Source organism: Panthera uncia, chromosome D1 (genome assembly GCF_023721935.1).
Source record: "Panthera uncia isolate 11264 chromosome D1, Puncia_PCG_1.0, whole genome shotgun sequence".
Lineage (NCBI taxonomy): Eukaryota > Metazoa > Chordata > Mammalia > Carnivora > Felidae > Panthera > Panthera uncia.
This window is the reverse complement of record NC_064808.1, coordinates 7237957-7259879: the sequence shown is the minus strand read 5'-3', so window position 1 is coordinate 7259879 and position 21923 is coordinate 7237957. Positions and strand designations below refer to the sequence as shown.

At 57.2% G+C, this 21923-nt stretch overlaps 2 protein-coding genes across 3 annotated transcripts in view; one reads left to right on the top strand and one right to left on the bottom strand.

Moving 5' to 3' along the window:
- Nucleotides 1-1162, bottom strand: part of RCOR2 (REST corepressor 2) — a 4966-nt gene extending 3804 nt beyond the window's left edge. Inside the window, exon 1 of one of the 2 annotated variants that reach the window (XM_049644112.1) lies at nt 530-1162. In XM_049644112.1, coding sequence (XP_049500069.1) covers nt 530-656 — 127 coding nt within the window. In that variant the 5' untranslated portion in view covers nt 657-1162. The remainder of the gene's footprint in view (nt 1-529) is intronic. The other variant, XM_049644104.1, reaches the window with a different exon arrangement.
- A 17714-nt stretch (nt 1163-18876) lies between these two features.
- NAA40 (N-alpha-acetyltransferase 40, NatD catalytic subunit) overlaps nt 18877-21923 on the top strand; it is a 16144-nt gene continuing 13097 nt past the window's right edge. Inside the window, exon 1 of the mRNA XM_049644020.1 lies at nt 18877-19120. Within this exon, the coding sequence (XP_049499977.1) occupies nt 19115-19120 (6 nt within the window). The 5' untranslated portion in view covers nt 18877-19114. The remainder of the gene's footprint in view (nt 19121-21923) is intronic.

Genomic DNA, 21923 nt, shown 5'->3' with positions numbered 1-21923 from the left:
GGGGGGGGGCGGGGGCGGCAGAGATGGGGGGGTGCCAGGACAAGGGGCCAGTTTAGAGCCCAGGCCAAGCAGAGCCCTTTGTTCTGGCTGGGGGGGGGGGGGGGGGGGGCGGGTGCTGCCCCTAGACCTGGACCATAGCCCTGCAGGGAATCCGAAGCTCCTCCCCACCCCATGAGCCTCACAGCTCGGAGTGGAAGTGTCTTTCCAGCCCCTGCCCCAGCCAGACCTCAGTCCCCTACAAGGTAGCAAGGTATGAGCAGCCCAAACTGTGGAGAGGAGGGCCGCCTGAGTCCTTCAGAGACTGAGGGCAGGGCGGGGGTGGGCAGGACCGCCTCCTTGGCAGCTAGGGGCCCAGCCTCCGGATTCCCAGTGCCCGCAGCCCCCAGGCTGGGGGAAGAAGCAAGACAGAGGCTCCAGTCCTGGAAGGCAGGAGCCATCAGTCTAAAACGCCCGTGGTCAGCAACACTCCCCCCGCCCCACTCGCGTCCCCGGTGCCGGTGCACCTTTAACCCTAGGCCGCCGGGCTCACCGTGCGAGTGCTCCTCCTCGCTGCTGTCATCCTCCGAGTGCGGCTGCCCGCCGTTGGGCGCCGTCTTGGCCCGGCTGCGGGACAGGATCCCGGAGCCCGCGCTCGGCTTCTCCATCACGGAGGGCATTACCCCGCCCAGCTGCCCCGGGGGGCGCGGGAGCCTTCGGAGAGCCGCGGTGGTTGCCGCGCTCGCCTCGAGTGCCGTGCCCGGCCCGGCCTGGAGAGGTCGCCACTGAGGCTACGAGAGGCAGGAGGTCAGCGTGGCTAGGGTCCGGCGGGGCGGGAGCCCTGCGGACAGCTCAGCGCTCGCCGCGACCCCCACGGGCGAGGGCGTCAGAAAAGTTTGTGCAGAAGTGGGGTACGCGGGGGATGAGCGCAAGGTCCGGTGCGGCTGGGGCGCGCTCGCTCTGTACGCTCCACGGGATTGGGGCTCCCTCGAAGTCGGGGCGCCCGGCTTCTGGGGCGCCTCCGAGCCCCACCGCCCTCCCGCCCACGCAGTTGAGCGGGCGGGCGCTGCGGCGCAAGTGGCGCCCCCCGCGGGCTGCACGCCTCCCGGCTGCACCGGGATGCCCCAGTCCCCAGGCGGGGACCCCCGTCCCGACCAGACCCCTGCCCGCGACGGCAGGCGGCGGGGCCCCGGCGGTGGCGGCGGCGGCGGCGGCGGCGGGACGGCGCGCACGGCGCGCCGCGCTGGGCAGAGTTGCCGGGAGGCGGGCGGAGCGCAGCCGCGGGCGCCGCCTCGCACCCTCCCCGGCGCGCTCGCTCTCCCCGCCGCGCTCGGGCTGCTGCTCGCTCGCCCGCTCTCCGCCGCCGCTCGCTCCTCGCGCACACAATGAAGCTGCTGGCAGGGAAGTAGTGCCGGCTGCGGCCTCAGCACCCCTCCCCCAGCCGATGCCTCCGCCAGCTGAACATCTGGCCCTGGGGTGGGAGGGAGGGCCCGGGGGGCGGGGCCTGGGGGCCGGGGCTAGACCTCCAGGGGGTGGGGTCAGGACCAGGGTGGAGAGCGCTTCCCTCTGCGGGCCCCCGGGGCTCCCTGACTTGCCCCTGGGGGGGAGACCCCGCTGCCCCCCGGGAGTAGCCGGGGGTCAGCTCCACCCACGCGCACACCGGCCCCGCACACCAGTGGGCTCGGGTTACTGCCGCCTGCCCCGGGGGCCCTGAGGCCGCCTGCCCGCCCGCCCGGGTGGAGCCCAGCTTTTCCTTCCATTTCCCTTCCTGCCAAGGAACTCCCCGCCCCCCCCCCCTTCCGCAAGGGGGACCCCCCCTCCCTCTTGCGCCCTTGGGGGCCAGAGCGGATGGGAGGCCGGACAGGCGAGGCACGAATTCCTCCTAGAGCTACTGGGCCAAAGCCTGGCTTCTGGTGCATCTGTGAGTCCCCAGGGGTCACCTCAATTCCCTTTTAAGTGCTGCAGTACGCACCCCAAAACAGTGGCATGAGGGGCTGAGGGCTGGGGAGTGGGAGGTGTTGGGGAAGGTCTGGACTGCAGGGAATGGGAGGAGCTGGGTCTCCTCCCCACTGGGTTCACTGTCACCCCAGCTGGGAGCAGCATCCCCCTCCCCCAGGACAAGCGCGGGCAGAGTGACAGACCGGGAAGCGGGTAGAGCGGCACAGACGGAGATGGGGGAGGGGGTGGGCAGAGACTTTCAAAGCCAGACCCAGCCACCCTGCCAGGCACACAAAGAGCCAGCGCACACACCGGCGGCGGCTCTGAGCCTGCGAGCTGCGCCCGTGCCCGTCCCCGCCGCCCAGGGCACGTGCTGCAGCGCACACAGGCCGAAGCCCCCGCCCGCCGCCCCTCCCATCCGGAGCCCCAGATTCCTAGACACACCTCCACCCGGGCACACCCCGCTGTGCCCAGACTGAGCCGAGCCTGCGCTAGCACCCTCCTCTCCCTTCCCTTCCTCGGCCACTCTGTAATCAGATTCCTAAATTTAGAAGCAACCCAGGGCCCAGCCAGGGATCCCCGCCCCCACCCGCTGCCTGCGGCCAGGCGGCTGGGGTCCTGCGGTCGGGCCACGACCCGGCTGGGGCCGCCCGGTCCTGGGGGGCTCCTGTGGGCGGCCGGGCCAAGTCAGGCACGACCCCACCCGGCTGCGGCGCTGTCGGGCCACACGGGGCCACCCAGCCCGCGGCCACGTTGCCCGCCACACCTCGGGCCAGACCTACGGAGCCTTTTTCCTCCTCTTAAATCATGGATTGGGCACCGAGCCCCAGGGTGGGGAGGTCTGCACAAAGGAGAATAGAATGAATGGACCAAGGGCAGGTCTGACCTAAGGGGGTCTGCCGCAAGATGAAAAGAGGCTCCCAGCCTGACCCTCCTGAGTGGCAAGGTGCCCAGCACCTCCAATCCCTGTGCCTGTGCACAGCCCTCTCTTATGATGGAGCCTTCCATCTTGCCCACACCCGGCCGGCAATTAGGCAGGGCCTCAGTTAGGCCCCCTTTGCCCCCACCTTTGCCTTCTTTCTGTACTAATACCTACGGTCGAGGGACCAGACCCTCACCCCCAGGCCTCAGCATCCTGCTTATTTTGGTCCCTTTCCTCTAGGGCTGCCCCAGGTACCCCCAGCCACTGGCGTGTCCCTCCTTCTCAGGCACCCCTCCCCCCCCCTCCCGTAAGAATCTCTTTCTGCTCTCACTTCTCTCTAGAGCCTGGAGCTCAGGGCCAGAGAAGGATTCTGCTCTGGAGGTAGGGGCAAGGAGGGGAGGTTGATTCCTTGGAGTTGGGGGCAGGGGGGCAGTCTCTAGGCCCTGGCGCGATGAAGCGTCGGTCTGGGATGTGGGCCATGACAAGGGAGGAGTATCCGAGGAGTTTGGGGGCAACCGTGGGGGCCACAGTATCCAGAGGGGAAGCATATTCCTGGTGAGCAACCCCCTCCCCAAGGGGCAGTGGTGCAGGGTTAGGAGGGGGAGGGGCAAGGCCCCACCCTCCCACCTGCTGCCGCTGCCCCCTCCCCAGCTGGCCCCCTCTTTTGTGCAAAGCCACACAAAGGACAAGGGGCCCCGGCCGGCCTGGCCATCTGCTCCCAGCAGCCTGAAGGCTCTTAAAGAGACAGCACCCCCTCCCTGCCGCCCGGGGGCTGTGGGGCGGGGTGGAGCCACGGCTCCACAGGACCTGATCTCAGTGGAACCCCAAATCCCACCCACTTTTTCCCCGGCTCCCCCAGCCTCCAGGTCAGGAATCATCCTCCCCCCACCCCATTCTAGGCCAGGGCGCAGAGGTGCCACGTGGCCAGGAACATGGGGGTGTGGGAGGGGAGAGACACAGAGAGGCAGCCAGGGGACCAGCCCCTCCTCTCCTCCAGCCTTAGGCGGCGGAGGGACCGGCCACGCTCGGTAGCACAGCACTGGAACTGGGGTCCCTCACCTCCCTGAGGCCACCTCTGAGCTTTGTGAGAACCGCTGGTCCCTGGGAATCACCTCCCCGCCATTTTCACTGATGAGCTCCCACTCACCCTTCCTCGGGGAGGATGACAGAACCTTCGTTTTGAGGGCTGCGGGCCAGGGCACAGCCCAGTGCCTTGCAGCACCCCCGGGATGGGGACACATTTATATCCTGCATTTCCCAGTTGAGGAAACTGAGGCTTTGCTCAGCGTCGCCCGCCCTCCCTCCCTCCCACCACCACCACCACCACCACCACCGGCCTCCAAAAACCCATGAGCCCTGCCTGAAGCCTGCCTAAGCCTCTCCTAGGCCAGATATGACTCCTCACCCTTGAGATCCTTGGGGAAGCCAGACTGAATCCCAGCTTGGTGCTTTTGCCACACTGCTAAGGGCCACAAGTTTACATGATTTGTGTGATTGTTTATTTCCTGTCTCCCTGCTGGGCTGTAGGCAGGGATTGTGTCAGCTGTATTCACTGTGTTCTCAGTACCTGGCATCCAGTAGGCACTCAATATTTGCCGAATGAAGAAACGCCAGGAGCCCCCCCACCCACCCAAAAGTTTCCTCTTCCCTGGCTTCCTCTGCCCTCTGCGTGTTGGGCATCTTGCCTCCTCCCACCTCAAGGTGAGGCAGAAGGGACAAAGGTTGAACAGGGATGCTGGGAGAGAAAAGGAGGGTGACCTTGAGAGAGCCACCGGGCCTCCCCTCACATCTCCCTCCTCCCAAAGGCGGGGGCAGCTCCAGCCAATCCTGAACCCGCAGCCCTGCCAGACAGACTGGGACTGTCCCGAGCTCTGGCCCTGCGAGGCTGGCCTCTGTGGTGTGGTGCCTGGGACCCTGGCCAGGCCCTCAGTGGCCACAGCCAAGGGGCTAAGCTCGGGGAAGGAGGAAGGCAGGCGGGAGGGGCCCCCTGGTGGGGGAGGGAGGTTGGCAGAATCAAAGCCGAAACCTGGCTGAACAGTTGGGGGAGCTCGGGGGAGGCGCTTCCCCGGACTGGAGGCCTGGGGGCAGATCAAGCTGGGGAAATGGAAAAGATGGCCTACAGCATAGAAGGAGGGTGGGGAGCTCCCTCCAGGGCCCCCACGCTTCAATCCTGCCCCCGACAGGAATTCGATTCCTCCTCGGCTCCCTAAGCCCCCCTGGGACTCATTGGAAGGCTGTGTGGCCCCAGGTGCTGCCCTCCCCCTCTCTGGGCCCAGTCAGTAATCCCCTGCACTGGTCCGCACTCCCACCCAGGGTTGTGAAGAAGCTGAGAGAAGGTGACAGAGGTGACAATCTGGTGCTTGTCACCGCCTCAGCGCAGTGGCCGCGCGAGGAGGGAGGTATAGGGAGTGAGGCAGGCGCATCTGTGAGTGGTGCTGGGGGAGGGCAGAGCAGAACCGGGCAGGAGGTCAGCAAGGAGACCCCAGGCTTCCTGACACCCACGCCGAGGAAATCTGACTCCCTGAGCAAAGCAGGAACTGGGGAGGAAGAATCGGCAAGACCTTAGTTCAGAGAGACACGAGAAAGCGACAGGAGCTCCCTGGATCCTTGAGGGGGCAGCTTCCAGACCCTGCAGCCAGCTCTGTTTCTCCGGAAGCCAGGAAGGGGGCCTCCCCTGGCCCTCACCTGGGCGACAGCCGGCGCCCTCTGGCGGTGACAGCATGGACCTAGGGGTCCCACCTCAGCCTGGCCATCAATGTCCTCCCAGGGAGGCTGAGCCTGGCACCCGGAGGAGCCCATGGGGGGGGGGGGGCGGCGGGGTAAGTGTGTGGGATCAAGATCCGCCCCCCCCCCCGGGCCATTTGGAGTTACTGAGCTTTAGATCCGATCCCCAGCAAGCCTCCTTGGCCCAGAGCCACCCAGAACCTCCCAGAACAAAGTCAGGTGGAACAGAAACCCCTAGAGAAATGGCAGAGGAGACCAGAATAGCAGGGAAAGTGCTGAAGCAATACGCAGGCTACGGGGAGCTCAGATCCGGAGTGAGTGCTGGCTCCACGCTTCTCGCTCGCTGTGTGGCCTGAGGGGAGATACTTGGCCTCTTTGAGCCTCCGTCCATTTCGCAAAGAGAACAATAATGCCGACCTCTGATTATTAGGAGGATCCGACATCATCTCGCGGACTGTAATTAGAGCCTCCGTCAATGCCAGTTTCCCTCTCGAGGACCCCCCAGCAGGGCTGGAAACCCCCTCTCTGCTCTGAGGCAGCCCATGCTCTGTGGACCACCTGAAGGCCATTGCCCCCCAGGGCTCCTGGGTCTGACCTTGGAGCTCAAAGCTCTTCCTCTGTGGCGTGTGAGCCCTGACATCCTCCTTCAGCCTTACCCATCAACCACTCCAGATTCCTGCCTTGAGTTGAGTCTGATCTCTAATTCATCACACACACACAGCTGGATACAGATTTGTTTTTTTTAAGAGTAAAAAAAACTTTTTTAAGGTTTATTTATTTTGAGAGAGACGACACACACGCACAAGTCGGGGAGGAGCAGAGAGAGAGGGAAACAGAGAATCCCAGGCAGGCTCTTCATTTTCAGTGCAGAGCCTGATGTAGGGGTCGAACTCATGAACCACAAGATCATGACCCGAGCCGAAGTCAGGTGCTTAATTGACTGAGCCACCCAGGCGCCCCAAGTTTTTTTTTTTTTTGTTTCAACGTTTTTTATTTATTTTTGGGACAGAGAGAGACAGAGCATGAACGCGGGAGGGGCAGAGAGAGAGGGAGACACAGAATCGGAAACAGGCTCCAGGCTCTGAGCCATCAGCCCAGAGCCTGACGCGGGGCTCGAACTCACGGACCGCGAGATCGTGACCTGGCTGAAGTCAGACGCTTAACCGACTGCGCCACCCAGGCGCCCCATGGTTTTTTTATTTTTAAGTAATGTCTACATCCAACGTGGGGCTTGAACCTACAACCCTGAGATCAAGAGTCATATGATCTACCGACTGAGCCAGCCAGGCACCCCTGATCCTTTTTTTTTTTTTTTTTTAAGTAATCTCTACACCCAGTGTGGGACTGGAACCCACGACTCCAAGGTCAAGAGTCGCATGCTCTTCCCACTGAGCCAGCCAGGTGTCCCTCTGGATACAGAATCTTAAATACTGCTTGGATCATGGCCCGCTCCTGCTCAATAACCTTCCATGGTTCCCAGTTGCCTTCCAGGCAAAGTTGGAACTTCTCTCCCAGCCCAGGACTCGAGGGCCTTCTCGCCTGTTTCCGATCCAGCCAAGCAGGTCTGCTCACCATCTGCTGAGCCGTACCTGGTGCCCCAGGTGCCCCAACCACCCTGCAAACACTGGCCCAGCCCGCCTATTTGCATGCCCCATGCCCAGCCCCTCCCTTGAGACAGCTGGCTCCTGTAAGCAACTCTGCCCTGACAGGGCTCATCCAGGGCTCCTGGCCTAGCCGCCCAGCACCCTCCTGCCCCCTCACGCTCATCCCTCACCACCCCACCTGCTGCAAGGCTCTTAGCACCTGACCTTGCCTCCCACTTCCAGAAGAATTGAGGCCATCCAGGAGGAACCCCGGCCAAGGCCCGCCCTCACGCCCGGAGATGCAGTTCCTTGCCTCTCCCTTCCGATTGTACCTGCACCTTCCCTCCCCAAGGCCAACTCACTCCCAGGCTCCCACATCTCCGCCTCCACTAATGCACACGCGCACACTCCTGAGTCCTTGGTCCTCTTGTACCTCTCCTCCCTCAACACCGTCTTATCCCTCAGAACATCAGCCTGCTTAAGTCCCTCATTCCTAACCCGCCCACACACACCCAGACACCAACACACACACACACACACATTCACCTTCAGCTACCATTTCAGCTAAGCTACTGCTGCCTTCTCTCTCTCTCTCTCTCTCTCTCTCAAAGCTGGGCGTCTGAAAAGAGTTGTTCACACCCTTTCTCCTCGTCTTCACCTCCCACTCACTCCCCAACCCACCGCAGTGCTGTTTCACCCTCTGCCATTCTGGCACAGATTGTTCTTGCCAAGGTCACCGGCGGCTTTTATCTCTAAACCCAAAGGACCTTTGGCAGGCCTGGTCTCCGGCCACCTCTGCACAGGACTGGGCAGAGAGGGCACATCCTCCTCCTGGACGAGAGCTCCCCACAGGCTCCCCTCCTGCTTGCCTCCTGCTGATGCTTCAGGCCCAGGCCACATCCTTAACTCCTGGGCTATGGACTCTCCAACCTCCATCTACCCCCGTCCCAGGCTCTGGACCCCCATATCCAACCCACCAACTGGCTTCTGGACATCCGCCTTCAGATATCTCAGGTAGCTCACGTTCAGCCCGTCCAAAACAGATCTCAGCCTCTTGACCACACATTTGCATTGCCCGCCCCGTTCCCGCTTGCCCTTCCCCCACGGGGACCCGGAGGAGAACAGGGGAGTTGCCCTAACTCCTCTCTGCTTCACTCCCAGATCCATTAGCCTCCAGTTTCTGTCCCTCATGGCCCTTCGTCATGGCCACGCCGGCCTCCCCATCACCGAACCAGCCTCCAAACTGGCCTCCCAGCCTCCTCTCCCGCTCCCCTGTATGCTTCATGCATCAGCCAAGGTGATCTTTCTCAAATCCAGTCCGATCAACTCAGTCCTCTGCTTCCCCGTTACCCTTGGCTTAAGTTCAAGCTCCTGAGCATGACGTTTCTGCTTCAAAATCTGACCTCCTGACACCCATGCCCCTTTTGCCTTTCTTTTTTAAGGGTCCACGTGGTGCTGTGGGGTCGATCCCCAATGTCAGCCTTTCCCAAGACCCTGAATACCATGACTGATTGAGAAAGGGGACTAGCAGAGCAATCAGCACGTTAGAAATATAGGACGAAGGCCAAGAGACTGAGCCAGGAGTGTTGGCCGTTGGCTGCCAAGGCAACGTTGGTTGCCCAAGGAAAGCCAACACTGTGGACGGCACCACAAAGAGATGGAAAAAACTGGTTTCTCGGTGACGTCCTCATTTTTTTTTTTTTTAAAAAACTTTTTTGAGTTTTATTCATTTATACAGCTCCAGTGAGGGATGGGCAGAGAGAGAGAGAGAGAGAGAGAGAGAGAGAGAGAGAATCCCAAGCAAGCTCTGTGCTATCAGCACAGAGCCCGATGCGGGGCTCGAACTCCTGAGTCGTGAGATCATGGCTTGAGCTGAAATGAGGAGTCCCACGCTTAACCTCCAGAGCCCCCCAGGTGGCCCAGGAAGAGCCAACTTCTTATGATAACATACCAGCCAACTTATTTGAGTGCCTGTTATCTGCTTCCAGATGTGTCCCCAGATCCTAGATCAATACAAACACCTAGTAGATGCTTGATAACTATTGTTGAATACGTTAACAAATGAATAAACAAATGAATGCTCACGGGTACCAGCCCACAGTGTGCAAAATGCCTCACCTAACACCCCCCCACACACACCCCAGTAACCCTATGAGATACGTATCCTAACGATCTTTATTAGGACCTGAGGCTTCGCAAAATGACCAGCTTGAAAGTGGCAGAGCTGGGACCGACCTCAAGTCGGCTGATGCCAGAGGCCTGTTTTCACATCCCTGTGTCCACATCCTTTCAGTGAAGGTGCCTTTGCCTGCTCCCCCTGATAAGGAGGAATAATAGCCTTTTGATGGTGGTGTGGAGGTCAGTGGTCACCACTGCCAGGGCTCCGGGGTCACCACGACCCCGGGTGCCTCTCATCTCTCAGCTCTGTCTCTTGCATGCATCAGAAGGGATCCCCCCCCATGGGGGTGTCCGGGTGGCCAGGCTAGTCAAGCGTCCGACTCTTGATTTCAGCCCAGGTCGTGATCTCATAGTTCATGGGATCGAGCCTCCCCTCAGGCTCTGAGCTGACAGCACGAAACCTGCTTGGAATTATCTCTCTCTCTCTCTCTCTCTCTCTCTCTCTCTGCCCCTCCCCTGCTCTCTAAATAAATAAATCAATGAACTTAAAAAAATAATAAAAGGTTTCCCCTCATGATCACTAAGTGGCTACACTTACTCCGAGCATCCCATCCTTGGAGGACAATTTCCAGAGTGGGGCGGGGAGGGTCACAGAGCCAGGGTTTTCTCCTTGGCATCTTTTTTTTTTTTATCAGGGAGAAAAACGTTTTCCAGGGCTTCCTGAGCAGGCCCGTGCTCCTTAAACCAATCCTTGGGGAAAAGACTCCCATCCTTGGATCAGAGCCATCATGGTTGTGCCCCAACACACCTGACATGACATCCAGGGGTCTCCACCCATTAACTGAACAGAGGTGGGGCTCTGTTAGCAAGGAAGAAGGAGGCATGGCTGTTGAGTGGAGAGGCAACTCTCCACCCCCCACCCCTCCTGATACAGCACCCTCTCTATTACTCCGTCAGTTGAGTGTCCCAGTTCAGCTCAGGTCATGATCTCAGGGTTCGTGAGTTTGAGCCCCACATCGGGCTCTCTGCTGTCAGCAGAGAGCTCAGTTCGGATCCTCTGTCCCCTTCTCTCTCTTTCTGCCCCTACCCCCTCTCTCGGCCCATCCCCTGATCTCTCTCTCTCAAAAATGGATAAACATTAAAAAAGAAAAGAAATACTCATTGGCTGAACTCCAAACAAAAGAAAGAGGAAGGGGTAGGAGGTGGGGGAAGTCTCCTTCTTAGCAGACATGGACTTTGGACCTGAAGTCATGGCCCCCAGGTGCCCACCTTTCAAGATGAGACCACCAAAGAAGGCTGAAGCTCCTGATGGAAAGCAGGCTCACGGGGCCCAACGTCTGCAGGGACCGATAACCTGGAACAGGCAGACAAGTGGTGGGTCATGAACTGTTGTAGGTTAGATGTATGGAGTCATTCATTCAACAGGTGTTTATTGGCCATTGTCTCCTCCTCCACGAAGTCCGTATAGGTGGGCAGACTGCGTGGAGATTGCCGATGAGGGGATTCTGAGTCTGCACTTTGCTTCGGCAGAAAGGATGCCAAGAGGGATTAGTAATGTCTGCCGTGAGCACAAAATGGGTAGGAGGGAGGCAAAGAGAAGGAAAGAGGCCAGGAAACAGAGTGAATTATGGGCAGAAAGACCTTGAGCCCAAAGACAGGGTCAGGTGTTAGAGGCTGAATTGTGCCTCCCCCCCCCCCGCCCCAAATTCCTGTGTTCGGGTCCTAACCCCTAGTACCTCAGAATGCAACCTCATTTGGAGATAGGGTCTTTACAGACACAATAAAATTAAAGTGAGGTCATTAGGGTCCAACAGGACTCGTCCAACAGGACTGATGTCCTTATAAGAAGGGGAGGAGCGCCTGGGTGGCTCAGTCAGTTAAGTGTCCGACTTCGGCTCAGATCATGACCTCATGGCTTGTGAGTTCGAGCCCTTCGTTGGGCTCTGTGCTGACAGCTCAGAACCCGGAGCCTGCTTCGGGCTCTGTGTCCTTTTCTCGCTCTGCCCCTCCCTCGCTCATGCTCTGTCTCTCTCTTTGTCTCTCAAGAATAAATAAAACATTAAAACATTTTTATTAAAAAAAAGAACAGGAGAAGGGGAAATTTGGACACAGAAGGTCATATAAGGAGCATGCCGTGTGATCATGAAGAACCCCAAAGCTTCTGTGAGTCAGAATCTCAGGAATGATTTCATTAAGCGATTCGGCCTTGGGATCTCCCATGGGGTTGCCATCAAGATGTTGGCTGGGGCTTCAGTCATCTTAAGTCTTGACCCGTGTGGGACAATCGTCTTCCAGAGTGGCTCACTCACTTGGTTAGCAAGTTGTGCCCTGCTGTTGGCGAAAGCCCTCAATTCCTCACCGTATGGACTTCTTCATGGTGCTGCTTGTGCGTCCAGGAAAGCATGGCAGCTGGCTTCCTCCCCAAGAGAGCGATTCCAGAGACTCAGGCAAAAGCTTGGTCTCCAGTTTCATAACCTAGTCTTGGGAATCGCACACCGTCACAGTATTTTATTGTCACATAAGTCAGCCCTAGTGGGTGCGGGAGGGGACAGTATAAGGGCATGAATGCAAGGAGGTAAGGGGTCCGGGGGCCATTTTGCTGGCTGGCTGCCACAGGCTGGACAAAAGCTCTGGTACTGTAGAAGGTTCTAGGAGCAAGACTCATGAAGAGTCTGATAGACGGGGCTTGGGAAAGATGGAGCCTATGGAGTGTATGGGTTTCCCAGGACTGTTCGAACAACATATCTCAAACTGGATGGCTTAAAACAATAGCAATTATGGGGTGCCTGGGTGCCTCAGTCAGTTAAACATCTCCCTTTGGCTCAGGTCACGATCTCATGGTCTGTGAGATCGAGCCCCACGTTGGGCTCTTGTACTGACAGCATGGAGCCTACTTGGGATTGATTCTCTCTCTCCCTCCCTCCCTCTCTCTCTCTCTCTCTCTCTCTGCCCCACCCTCGCTTGCTCTCACTCTGTCTCAAAATAAATAAACTTTTTTTAAGTTTATATTTTATTTTTTTAAGTTTATTTATTTATTTATTTTGAGGGGGTGGGGGAAGAAAGTACAGGTCATGGAAGGGCAGAGAGAGAGGGAGAGACAGAAAATCCAAAGCAGTCTCCACGTTGTCAGCTCAGAGCCCCACGCAGGGCTCGAACCCACGAACCGTGAGACAATGACCTGAGCTGAGGTCAGACGCTTAACTAACTGAGCCCCCAGGCGCCCCGAATAAATAAACATTTTTTTTAAAAAATTGAAAAGGGGAGCCTGGGGGGCTCAGTTGGTTGAGCAGCATTCAGCTCAGGTCATGATCTCATGGTTCGTGGGTTTGAGCCCCATGTCGGGCTTTGCCCTGAAAGCAAGGAGCCTGCTTTGGATTCTCTGTCTCCCTTTTTCTCTGCTCCTCCCCCGCTCACGCTCATGCTCTCTCTCTCAAAAATAAATACACGTTAAAATTTTTGTGAATATTAAAAAAATATAGCCATTTTCTCACAGTTGTGGAGGCCAGAAGTCCCAAAACAAGGCGTTGGTGGGGTTGATTCCTTTTAGAGGCTCTGAGGGACAATCCTTTCCATGATGGCTCCCGGACATCTGTCTTCCTATGGCCACCTTCCGTGTGTGTGTGTGTGTGTGTGTGTGTGTGTGTGTGTGAAACCACTCTCCCCTTTCTCTTATAAGGACACCAATCATTGAATTTAGAGCCAACCCTAAATCCAGGACGACCTTCTTCTGAGGCCCCTAACCTACATCTTTACATCTGTAAAGACCCTATTTCCAAATAAGTTCACAGGCACAGGTTCCAGGGGTTGGACTTAAAGCGTAACGTTTTGGGGACACTGTTCAACCCGCGGCAAGAAGCGTCTCTGTGGAGGGAGGGAATGGTCGATGCCATGACCTACTGTCTCCACCTGCTTTGACTCAGCTGTCACCTCTAGGGAGCTTGCTACCTTTCCTTTGTGCCCCATAGCACCTTAGTCCACCACCATCACTGCCACCATTATTCCCTCAGCTAACATTTGCCGTCAGGCACTGAGCTGGGCCCCAGGGCTACAGCAGCGAGAGATGCCAAATTTAGTGGGCAAAAATATGGGGCAGGGTGTGGGAGGCCACGGGGCTTGAACTCGTGACTCTGAGATCAACACCTGAGCCGAGATCAAGAGTCAGAATGCCTAATTTTTTTTTATGTTTATTTTTTTTTCTAAATTTTTTTTTTAACGTTTATTCATTTTTGAGACAGAGAGAGACAGAGCATGAATGGGGGAAGGTCATAGAGAGAGGGAGACACAGAATCTGAAACAGGCTCCAGGCTCCGAGCTGTCAGCACAGAGCCCGACGCGGGGCTCGAACTCACGGACTGTGAGATCACGACCTGAGCCGCAGTCGGACGCTTAACCGACTGAGCCACCCAGGCGCCCCTTTTCATGTTTATTTTTGAAAGAGACAGAGTGCGAGCGGGGGAGGGGTAGAGAGCGAGCCAGAGACACAGAATCTGAAGCAGGTTTCAGGCTCTGAGCTGTCAGCACAGAGTCCGACGTGGGGCTCAAACCCACAAACCGTGAGGTCATGACCTGAGCCCAAGTCAGATGCTGAACCGACTGAGCCACCCAGGTGCCCCAAGAGTCAGATAGCTTAAGGACTGTTCAACCATGCCCAGTATGGAGCCTACTTTGAATAGATAGATAAGTGGCACCCGGGGTAATCTGAGTTGCAGATAAAGAGTGAGTTTAAGTTTGGCCCATGTATTGTATTTGGCAACCCTGACATCCCAGCCTCCGTCAGGGAGAGAAGGCTCCGAAGACCTAAGCTGGGACCCCAGGGCTAAAGACAAGAGAGGGTTTCTGGTGAAGGGAACAGCAGGGCCAAAGTCTTGGCGCGGAGAGGGGGCCCTGGCCAGGTGGGAAGGGGCCAAACATGCAGCCCCTAACCCCTGATGGAGGCTGGGACCTCAGAGTGCTTAACTGGCCTGACCAGATGTGCACTTTAGAAAAAGGGGGGGATGTGTGTGGCAATGAAATGCCAGAGAAAGAAGAGTGTTTCAAGGAGGAAGGAGTGAATAGCAGGCCAGATGTTGCAGGGAGGTCCAGAAAGACAGGGACTGAGACCCGTCCATTGGGAAGCTGCTGGAAGCATCGGGCAGAGGCTTCCGCGGGGTGCTAGGAAAAGAAGCCACCTGCAGGTGGCTTGAGGGGTGAGCGGCGTGAGAGTCAGGAAGGTAGAGATAAGGTGGGCCACTTTTTCCGAGAAAGTTTTTTTGCGGAGGGAGAGAGGCCTGAAAGCAGGAGAGAGCAGGGTTGAGGAAGGCGGGGGAGGGAGGGAGGAGTGAAGGGAGGGACCCTGAGGGGATGAGGCCCAGCCCGGGGAGGTCTGGCCCTGGAGGAGGCTCAGCTCCTCAGGGGGCTGGAAGGGAGAAGGTGGGGGCGCTTTCAGATGCCTTTTGGGACATCCCAGGACTGTCCTCTGCCAGGTGACGGGGGGCAATGTCTAAAGCCCGCCTCTCCCCAGCCGTGCAGTGACACGCGTGCCACTGGGGAGGTGTCTCCCCAGCCCGTGCCCCCCCACCCCCAGTACAGAAGATAACACAGAGCACGGGCCATCTCCAGGCCTCCACAAAGCAAATGAGTGAATGACTAGTTGAGAGCAGTTGAGGGCTGTAGGGCAAGAGGAGAGCAAAGCAGGGTGAGGGAGTGGCTGGAGCTGGAGGAAGAAGGGTCCAGAAAGTGGGTGGGAGGGGTGCAGGGCCTGAGAGAGAGGGGCAGAGTGTCTCCGTCCAGAGGGGTGTGAGAGGAGAGCAGAGCAAGATGCCCGGGGGCGTGTGTGTGTGTGTGTGTGTGTGTGTGTGTGTGGCTCATGAGGCAGTGTAGACAGCCTGGTCGAAAGAGGCAGAGGCTTGTCAGGGAGGGGAGGAAAGGAGCGGTGGGTGGGGTGGGGAGGGGTGGGGAGATGAACTTTTGCACCTTGGAAGGGAATTCCTTGGTCGCCCTGGGCCATGCCAGGTGCCTTCCTTATTCCTATCGCCTTTAATCTCATTTAATTCTCCCAACCTGCCTTGGAGAACATCAAGCCGGTGAGAAAACGGTCGCTGCGGGTAGTCTCACTGTAGGAATAAGGAAACCGAGTTTCTGGGTCTCGAGGCACCTTGCCTAAAGTCTCAAAGCTCCCAGGTAGCAGAAAAGGAGTTTAAGCCCAGGCTGGTCTGACTCCACCACCACTCAAGGCCAAGGAAGCCCTGAGCAGAGAAGAGTCCACAATCAGGTGGAAGGATACTGATGTAGGGCAGGAACAGGGCATTGGACCTTCTCAGGCCTCTCACGGGGCCCAGATGATGTCACCTCCCCAAGGGACGGCTGGGCTCACCTCCCGGGCCTTGTCAGATATCCCACAAATTCCAGCAGCCTGGGGGAAGGTGGACCCAAGAGTGAGGAGTGGCACAAGAGCCAGCGCATAAAGTAATCGTGGAGGCAGATATCTGGTCCCTCAAACAGCTGACCTTGAAATTCAAAGTGGGTAAGGAAACAAGAAAAGCCAAAACAGGGTGGGGACTGCTCAGGGTTGCAGGGGGTGGGTGGGGGTGGGTGGGTTGAGCCTGATTCCCACCTTGCCCCTCCTCCCTCTGTAAACACCCTTGCCCACTCCTTCATGCTTCCCTGGCTCTGCAAATACTGTTCCCACCCCTGGAATCTCCTTGTCTCTTCCTCCTTCAAGGGCAAGTCCACAGGGCCCCTCTTCCCACCCTGGCCACTCTCCTCCCACCCTTAGCTCCCTCTTCTGGTCCCCAGAGTACTTGCAAGCAAATTTTCTTTTTTTGCTTTTTTTCTTTTCTTTTCTTTTTTAATTTTATTTATTTTTGGTACTCTCTACACCCATTGTGGGGCTCAAACTCATGACCCCGAGATCAAGAGTTGCAGGCTCGGGGGACCTGGGCGGTTCAGTCGATTAAGCGTCCGACTCTTGATTTCTGCTCAGGTCGCGATCTCACGGTTCATAAGTTCGAGCCCCGCATCCGGCTCTGCACTGACAGTACGGAGCCTGCTTGGGATTGTCTCTCTCTGCCCTCCCCCACTTGTCCCCCCCACCCCCGCCCTCAAAATAAATAAGCATTGGAAAAAAAAAGAGTCGCAGTCTCCACCGCCTGTGCCAGCCAGGCGCCCCTTCTGACCGAGGAATAGGATTCAGGTTGAAGATTCATTCATTCCAGTCTACCTACATTCCTCTCGCCGTCTCCTCAGGCTGGAAATACCATCACGCTGACTGCGCTCCAATTTGTGTCTCCTGCCTGGACCTCCCCCCTGCTCCGAGTTCCAGACTCTGATCACCCCACATTTCTATGTGAATGTCTAGAAGACATCTCAAACCTGACATGGTCAAAACAGAATTCCTGATCTTCCCCAGCCCCACCCTCGTCGTGTTCCCTCCAAAGCTGCCCGGGTCTCTGTTGAAGCCGCGGCACTTTCCCAGGAGCTCAAGCTCAAAAACACACCAGACAGACCCTGACTACTACTCCCATCCCCACTGCTGTCCAGCTGGCACAAGCATCATTGCTCTTGCCTTTGATTGGAGCAATGGCCTCTGCATGGATCCTCCTGTGACCTTGCCCCTACACTGTCTTCTCAACCCAGTGGCCAAGAGCACATAAGACACTCCATGGCTCCTCCACGCAGATTCTCCTGCGGTGTCCCAGCTCGCTCTATCCCAAAGTCCTTTAAAACCTACAGGCCCTAGGGAACCTGGCTGCCTCAGTCGGTAGAGCATGTAACTCTTGATCTCAGGGTCATGAGTTCAAGCCCTATGTTGGGCGTAAAGCTTACTTAACAACATCAAGCGTACAAGCCCTCAATGATCCTCTCTCTACTTGTTTTTTAAAACAATTTTCTTTAACTTTTATTTATTTTTGAGACACAGAGAGAGACAGAGCATGAGCAGGGGAGGGGCAGAGAGAGGGAGACACAGAATCCAAAGCAGGCTCCAGGCTCTGAGCTGTCAGCACAGAGCCCGATGCGGGGCTCGAACCCACGAACAGCGAGATCATGACCTGAGCCAAAGTCGAACACCCATGCTTCCTTACTTCCTTCGGATCTTGACACACATGTTACCACATGCTTACCTTCCTTGAGTATCCTAGCTAAAACTCCAAATCCTGACCCTCCTTATCCCCCTTCCCTGCTTTATTTTCCTCCATAGAATCGATATCATCTACCTTATTATATATTTTTACCAGTGTATTTAGTTTATTATCTGCCTCCTTTTATTTATTTATTTATTTTTCAACGTTTTTTATTTATTTTTGGGACAGAGAGAGACAGAGCATGAACGGGGGAGGGGCAGAGAGAGAGGGAGACACAGAATCGGAAACAGGCTCCAGGCTCCGAGCCATCAGCCCAGAGCCTGACGCGGGGCTCGAACTCACGGACCGCGAGATCGTGACCTGGCTGAAGTCGGACGCTTAACCGACTGCGCCACCCAGGCGCCCCTATCTGCCTCCTTTTAGAACACAAGTGCTGGGGGCGTCTGGGTGGCTCAGTTGGTTAAACGTCCAACTTCAGCTCCAGTCATGATCTCGAAGTCTGGCCCTGTGCTGACAACTTGGAGCCTGGAGCCTGCTGTGGATTCTGTGTCTCCCTCCCTCTCTCTCTCTCTGCCCCTCGCCCGCTCACACTCTCTCTCTTTCAAAAAAATAAATAAGCATTAAAATTTTTTTTTTTTTTTTTTTTTTTTTTTTTTTTTAGAATACAAGTTCTGTGAGGGCAGGCCTTTTCTGTTATGGCTGTTTGCTTTGCTGTCGGGAACAGTGCCGAGCCCATGGTAGGCCCTCAATAGATACTGTTGAGCACTTGTTTTGGGGTCATCACTGCACTGAGCACTGGAAGATGGGATAATGAGCAAAACCTGACCAAGTCTATGAAACTTCAGTCTCGGTCAGCTGTCATCTAATTTTCGCGAGTATGACCCTACCTGCGGAGCTCGTGGAAAACTGACTCCACCCCTGGAGTCCTGGGGTAGGACACCCGGTAGGACCCAGGGGTGTATACAGTGCATTCAGCTTCCCAAGTGATTCTGATGCAAGGGGTCACGCTGGTCTGCTGGGACAGACTGAAAGTCCTATCGTTCAGGACACCTGAGGTCTCATTTCCACAGCACCATCCATTAAACAGTGTTGCTTGCGTCTCCCCTCTAAACAGTGACGTTTTGGACTGCTCGTCTCTGTGTGCCCTGGGTTCAGCACCGCGTAGGTGGCGGTGAATGCTTATTGAGAGAGCGAATGAATGAGGAACGAACAGTTAGACGGATGAATGAAGAACGGGACTCCGGTTAGAAAAGGAACTTCAAGAGTTCAAGATCTAGAAGGCGGGAACGTTTCCAAAGAGTTTTCCTGTGCCCGAAGGTTGCAGGAGGAGCTGGTGTTTCCGAGGTCATGACGCGTTTGCTCCTCTGCGAAGGTGCCCCGGCCCGGCCCGGGCCGGAGCGGCCGCGGGGAGGCCGAGCGCTGGGGCAGCGCTCTGCTCAAGGCCAGGCGCGGCCGTTGCCATAGCTACAGACACAGCCTGGAGAAGGGGGGGCGGGGCCGGGCTTACGTCATTCCTAGCGCGACTCTGCTCCGCGCCTCCCGCCTCTTTCGGGAGCGAGACCCTCCACCCGCCTCCCAGGCTCTCCACCTGCGCGCTTCCCCAGCTCGCGCCCTCCCCCTCTCTGCGCCGGCGCGGTGCCCGCCAGGGCGCGCAGGGGAGCCCGCGAGGCGCATGCGCGGTGCGGGGCCCGCCGCCGCTCTGGTGTCGTCGCCGCCGCCGTCGCTGCCGTTGCCGCCTCCCTGCCGGCAAGTGTGGGAAGGAGGAGCTGAGGGCCGCCGCCGCCGTTGCCGCCATGGGGGTGAGTGAGGCAGGGAGAAGAGACGCGAGGGCCGGGAGCGCTCCCCGCTCCCCTCGCCCCCTGCGCCCCCATTGTTCCTTGAACCCCCCCTCACGTGACCCCGACACCCTCCGGCCTCACGTGACCCCCCAACCCCCACATGACCCGGCTCCCCCATTCTAAGTGTCCCCCAACTCGGCGCAGCCCGGGGATCCCTTGGGGAGCCCCCTTCTCCGGGCTCCACCCCCTTGGGTGTCCCCCCCCCCCCCGCTCTCCGCCCCCCGCCCCTCGCGTCGCGCCCGCCCCGCCTTCTCGGCTGACCTGTTATCTTCCTGGCCTCGCCCTGACCTCTGCGCGGTCCCTGGGGTACCCCCAGCCCCCAGGCGTCACCCATCACCTGGCTGTCACCGGCTTCGCGGCTCCCCACATCCCAGGCCGACCCTGGCGTGGAGAGAACTGAGGCCCGGAGAAGAGGCACCCAGCCAAGGTCACACAGGCAGGGAGCAGGGGCCAGACCCAGCCTCGGGCCTCCCCCGCCCTCCGCCCCTGGCCGCGCTTCCTGCTACCCGGATTCTCCGGGAAGCCGGTGCCCCTCCACTCTTTCCAAACCTCTCCACCGGCCTCCTCCTGCTCCTAAAACGTCCCCTTCCCTTCCGACAGAGGCCTGTTCTCGAGGCCTCCTGGAGGCAACGGAGTGGTTCTAGTTATTTCTTGGCTTGTTAGTAGGCCAAGTACAGGTGGCTTTGCACGGGCCGGCTGTGCGGGTGAGCAGGGGACCGATGGCGGGGCCGCTGATGGCTCCAGCCGCAGATGGGTAGTGACCACCTGTTCTTCCTGAGGCAGCCTGGAGGTGCGCCCTTCCCTGGCAGAGAGGGTTGGGCAGAAGTTACTCAGATATTGCTGTGAGTTCACCTTCCTAAGTTCCACTTAGAGCAGCATCAGTCATTCCCCTGTAGCTGGCCCTGCCTGGTATCATGTATACTAGTTTTTACGTGGAATTTTCCCCACGTGTAGCAAGCCCGGCCTTTGAGCCAGATGTCCCTCCGTTCTGTCGTCACTGGCCAGCAACACGATACTGTGCCAGTGACGTGGCCTTCCTGGATTTGAATTTTCTCATCTATGTAATGAGGATGATGATACCATCCCCCTCCCCCATGAGAGGATTAAATGAGATAGTGGATGTCCATAGCCACACGGGTGCCTCTCAATTCGTGGCTGTTATTTTTGCTTGTATTCTCACCTTTTACTTTAGTTGTCTAAAATAGATCTGTGCTATTTTTAATCCATTGGGTTTGTCCCTCCTGTTGTTAACCTAGATTTTTCTCGTTTAAGTAGTTATTGACCGAACATATCAACTTGTTAGACAAAAATAGTTGTCTAACCCCTGTCGAAGCACTTTATGTAATCCATGTCAAAAAAAACACATTCATCTTGTTTCGGCAAGGAATTTTGGGTACTGCGTATTTCCTATATAGAAAATCAAGCCTAGAAACCTTAGGCATATTTAACCTAGATTTTGCTGAAAGGTCCCAGACCCCAGCTCTTGTTGAAATGAGGTAAAATCGGGGCGCCTGGGTGGCTCAGTCAGTTAAGTGCCCGACTTCGGCTCAGGTCGTGATCTCACGGTTTGTGGGTTCGAGCCCCGCGTGGGGCTCCGCACTGACATTGTAGAGCTTGCTTAGGATTCTCTTTCCCTCTCTCTCTGCCCCCACCCCTCCGCCCCCACTCATGCTTTCTCTCTCTCAAAAGTAAATTAAAAGATGGGGCACCTGGGTGGCTCAGTCGGTTAAGTGTCCGACTTCGGCTCAGGTCACGATCTCGCGGTCCGCGGGTTCGAGCCCCGCGTCGGGCTCTGGGCTGATGGCTCGGAGCCTGGAGCCTGCTTCAGATTCTGTGTTTCCCTCGCTCTCTGCCCCTCTCCCGTTCATGCTGTGTCTCTCTCTGTCTGAAAAATAAATAAACGTTAAAAAAAAAATTAAAAAAAAAAAGTAAATTAAAAGAAAAGAAAGAAATGAGGTAAAATCTGTGCCTCTGGTATCCAGTCTGTACGTGTCTACTCAGCATCAGCCACGACAGACTGAGCAGAAAACAAAAGGCATAACATGCCATTCTGGCCAACACTTCCTTACTGGTTGAGTTGAAAGCAGGACTCAGAGATACTGCGACCCTTGCTTCCTTTAGGGCCTCCCCACATTATTACTCTTACTTCACAGATGTGTTTCTCAGAACAGCCCCTACCTAGTCTCTTCTGGCCTAAAGCTCACTGCAGAAGAGAAACTTGAATCTTCTGCCCTGAAACAGAGCTGGAACCCTCTCTCTCATTATCCTCGTTCCTCATGGGTGGGGACTGTGGACTCCCCACGTCAGTGTCAGGAAGGCCAGTGTTTGTGGCGATCACCCTCTGTTGGAGGGCCCTGCTGCGTTTGACAGCCTGACCTCAGGCTAAGAGTGGCGTCAGACCGAACGCCCTTCTCTGCTTCAAAGGTCTTTTCACCCTCGACGCCACAAATGCGTGGTCTTTTAGGAATTAGAATTTAGAGCTCTGGCTCCCTTTGCCAAAAAAACAGGTTTTTTCTAGACACTGGATATTTTGAGGGGTGAAGGTATTGGCACCGGGAAGCTAAGAGGTGCTAAATCTCTTTTCTGAAATGTGCCTCCTGCCCCCATCCGTGTGCTTTTTGTTTTTTAATTTCTCTGTGTGACTCCTGGCAGTCCTAGAACTGCCTGTGGAGACACTGCTTTGATAGGAATAGCAGGGGAGGGGGGCTCTTGGCGGGGGGTGCTCCCGGGGCGGGGGGGGGGGGGGGGGGGGGGGGGGGGGGGC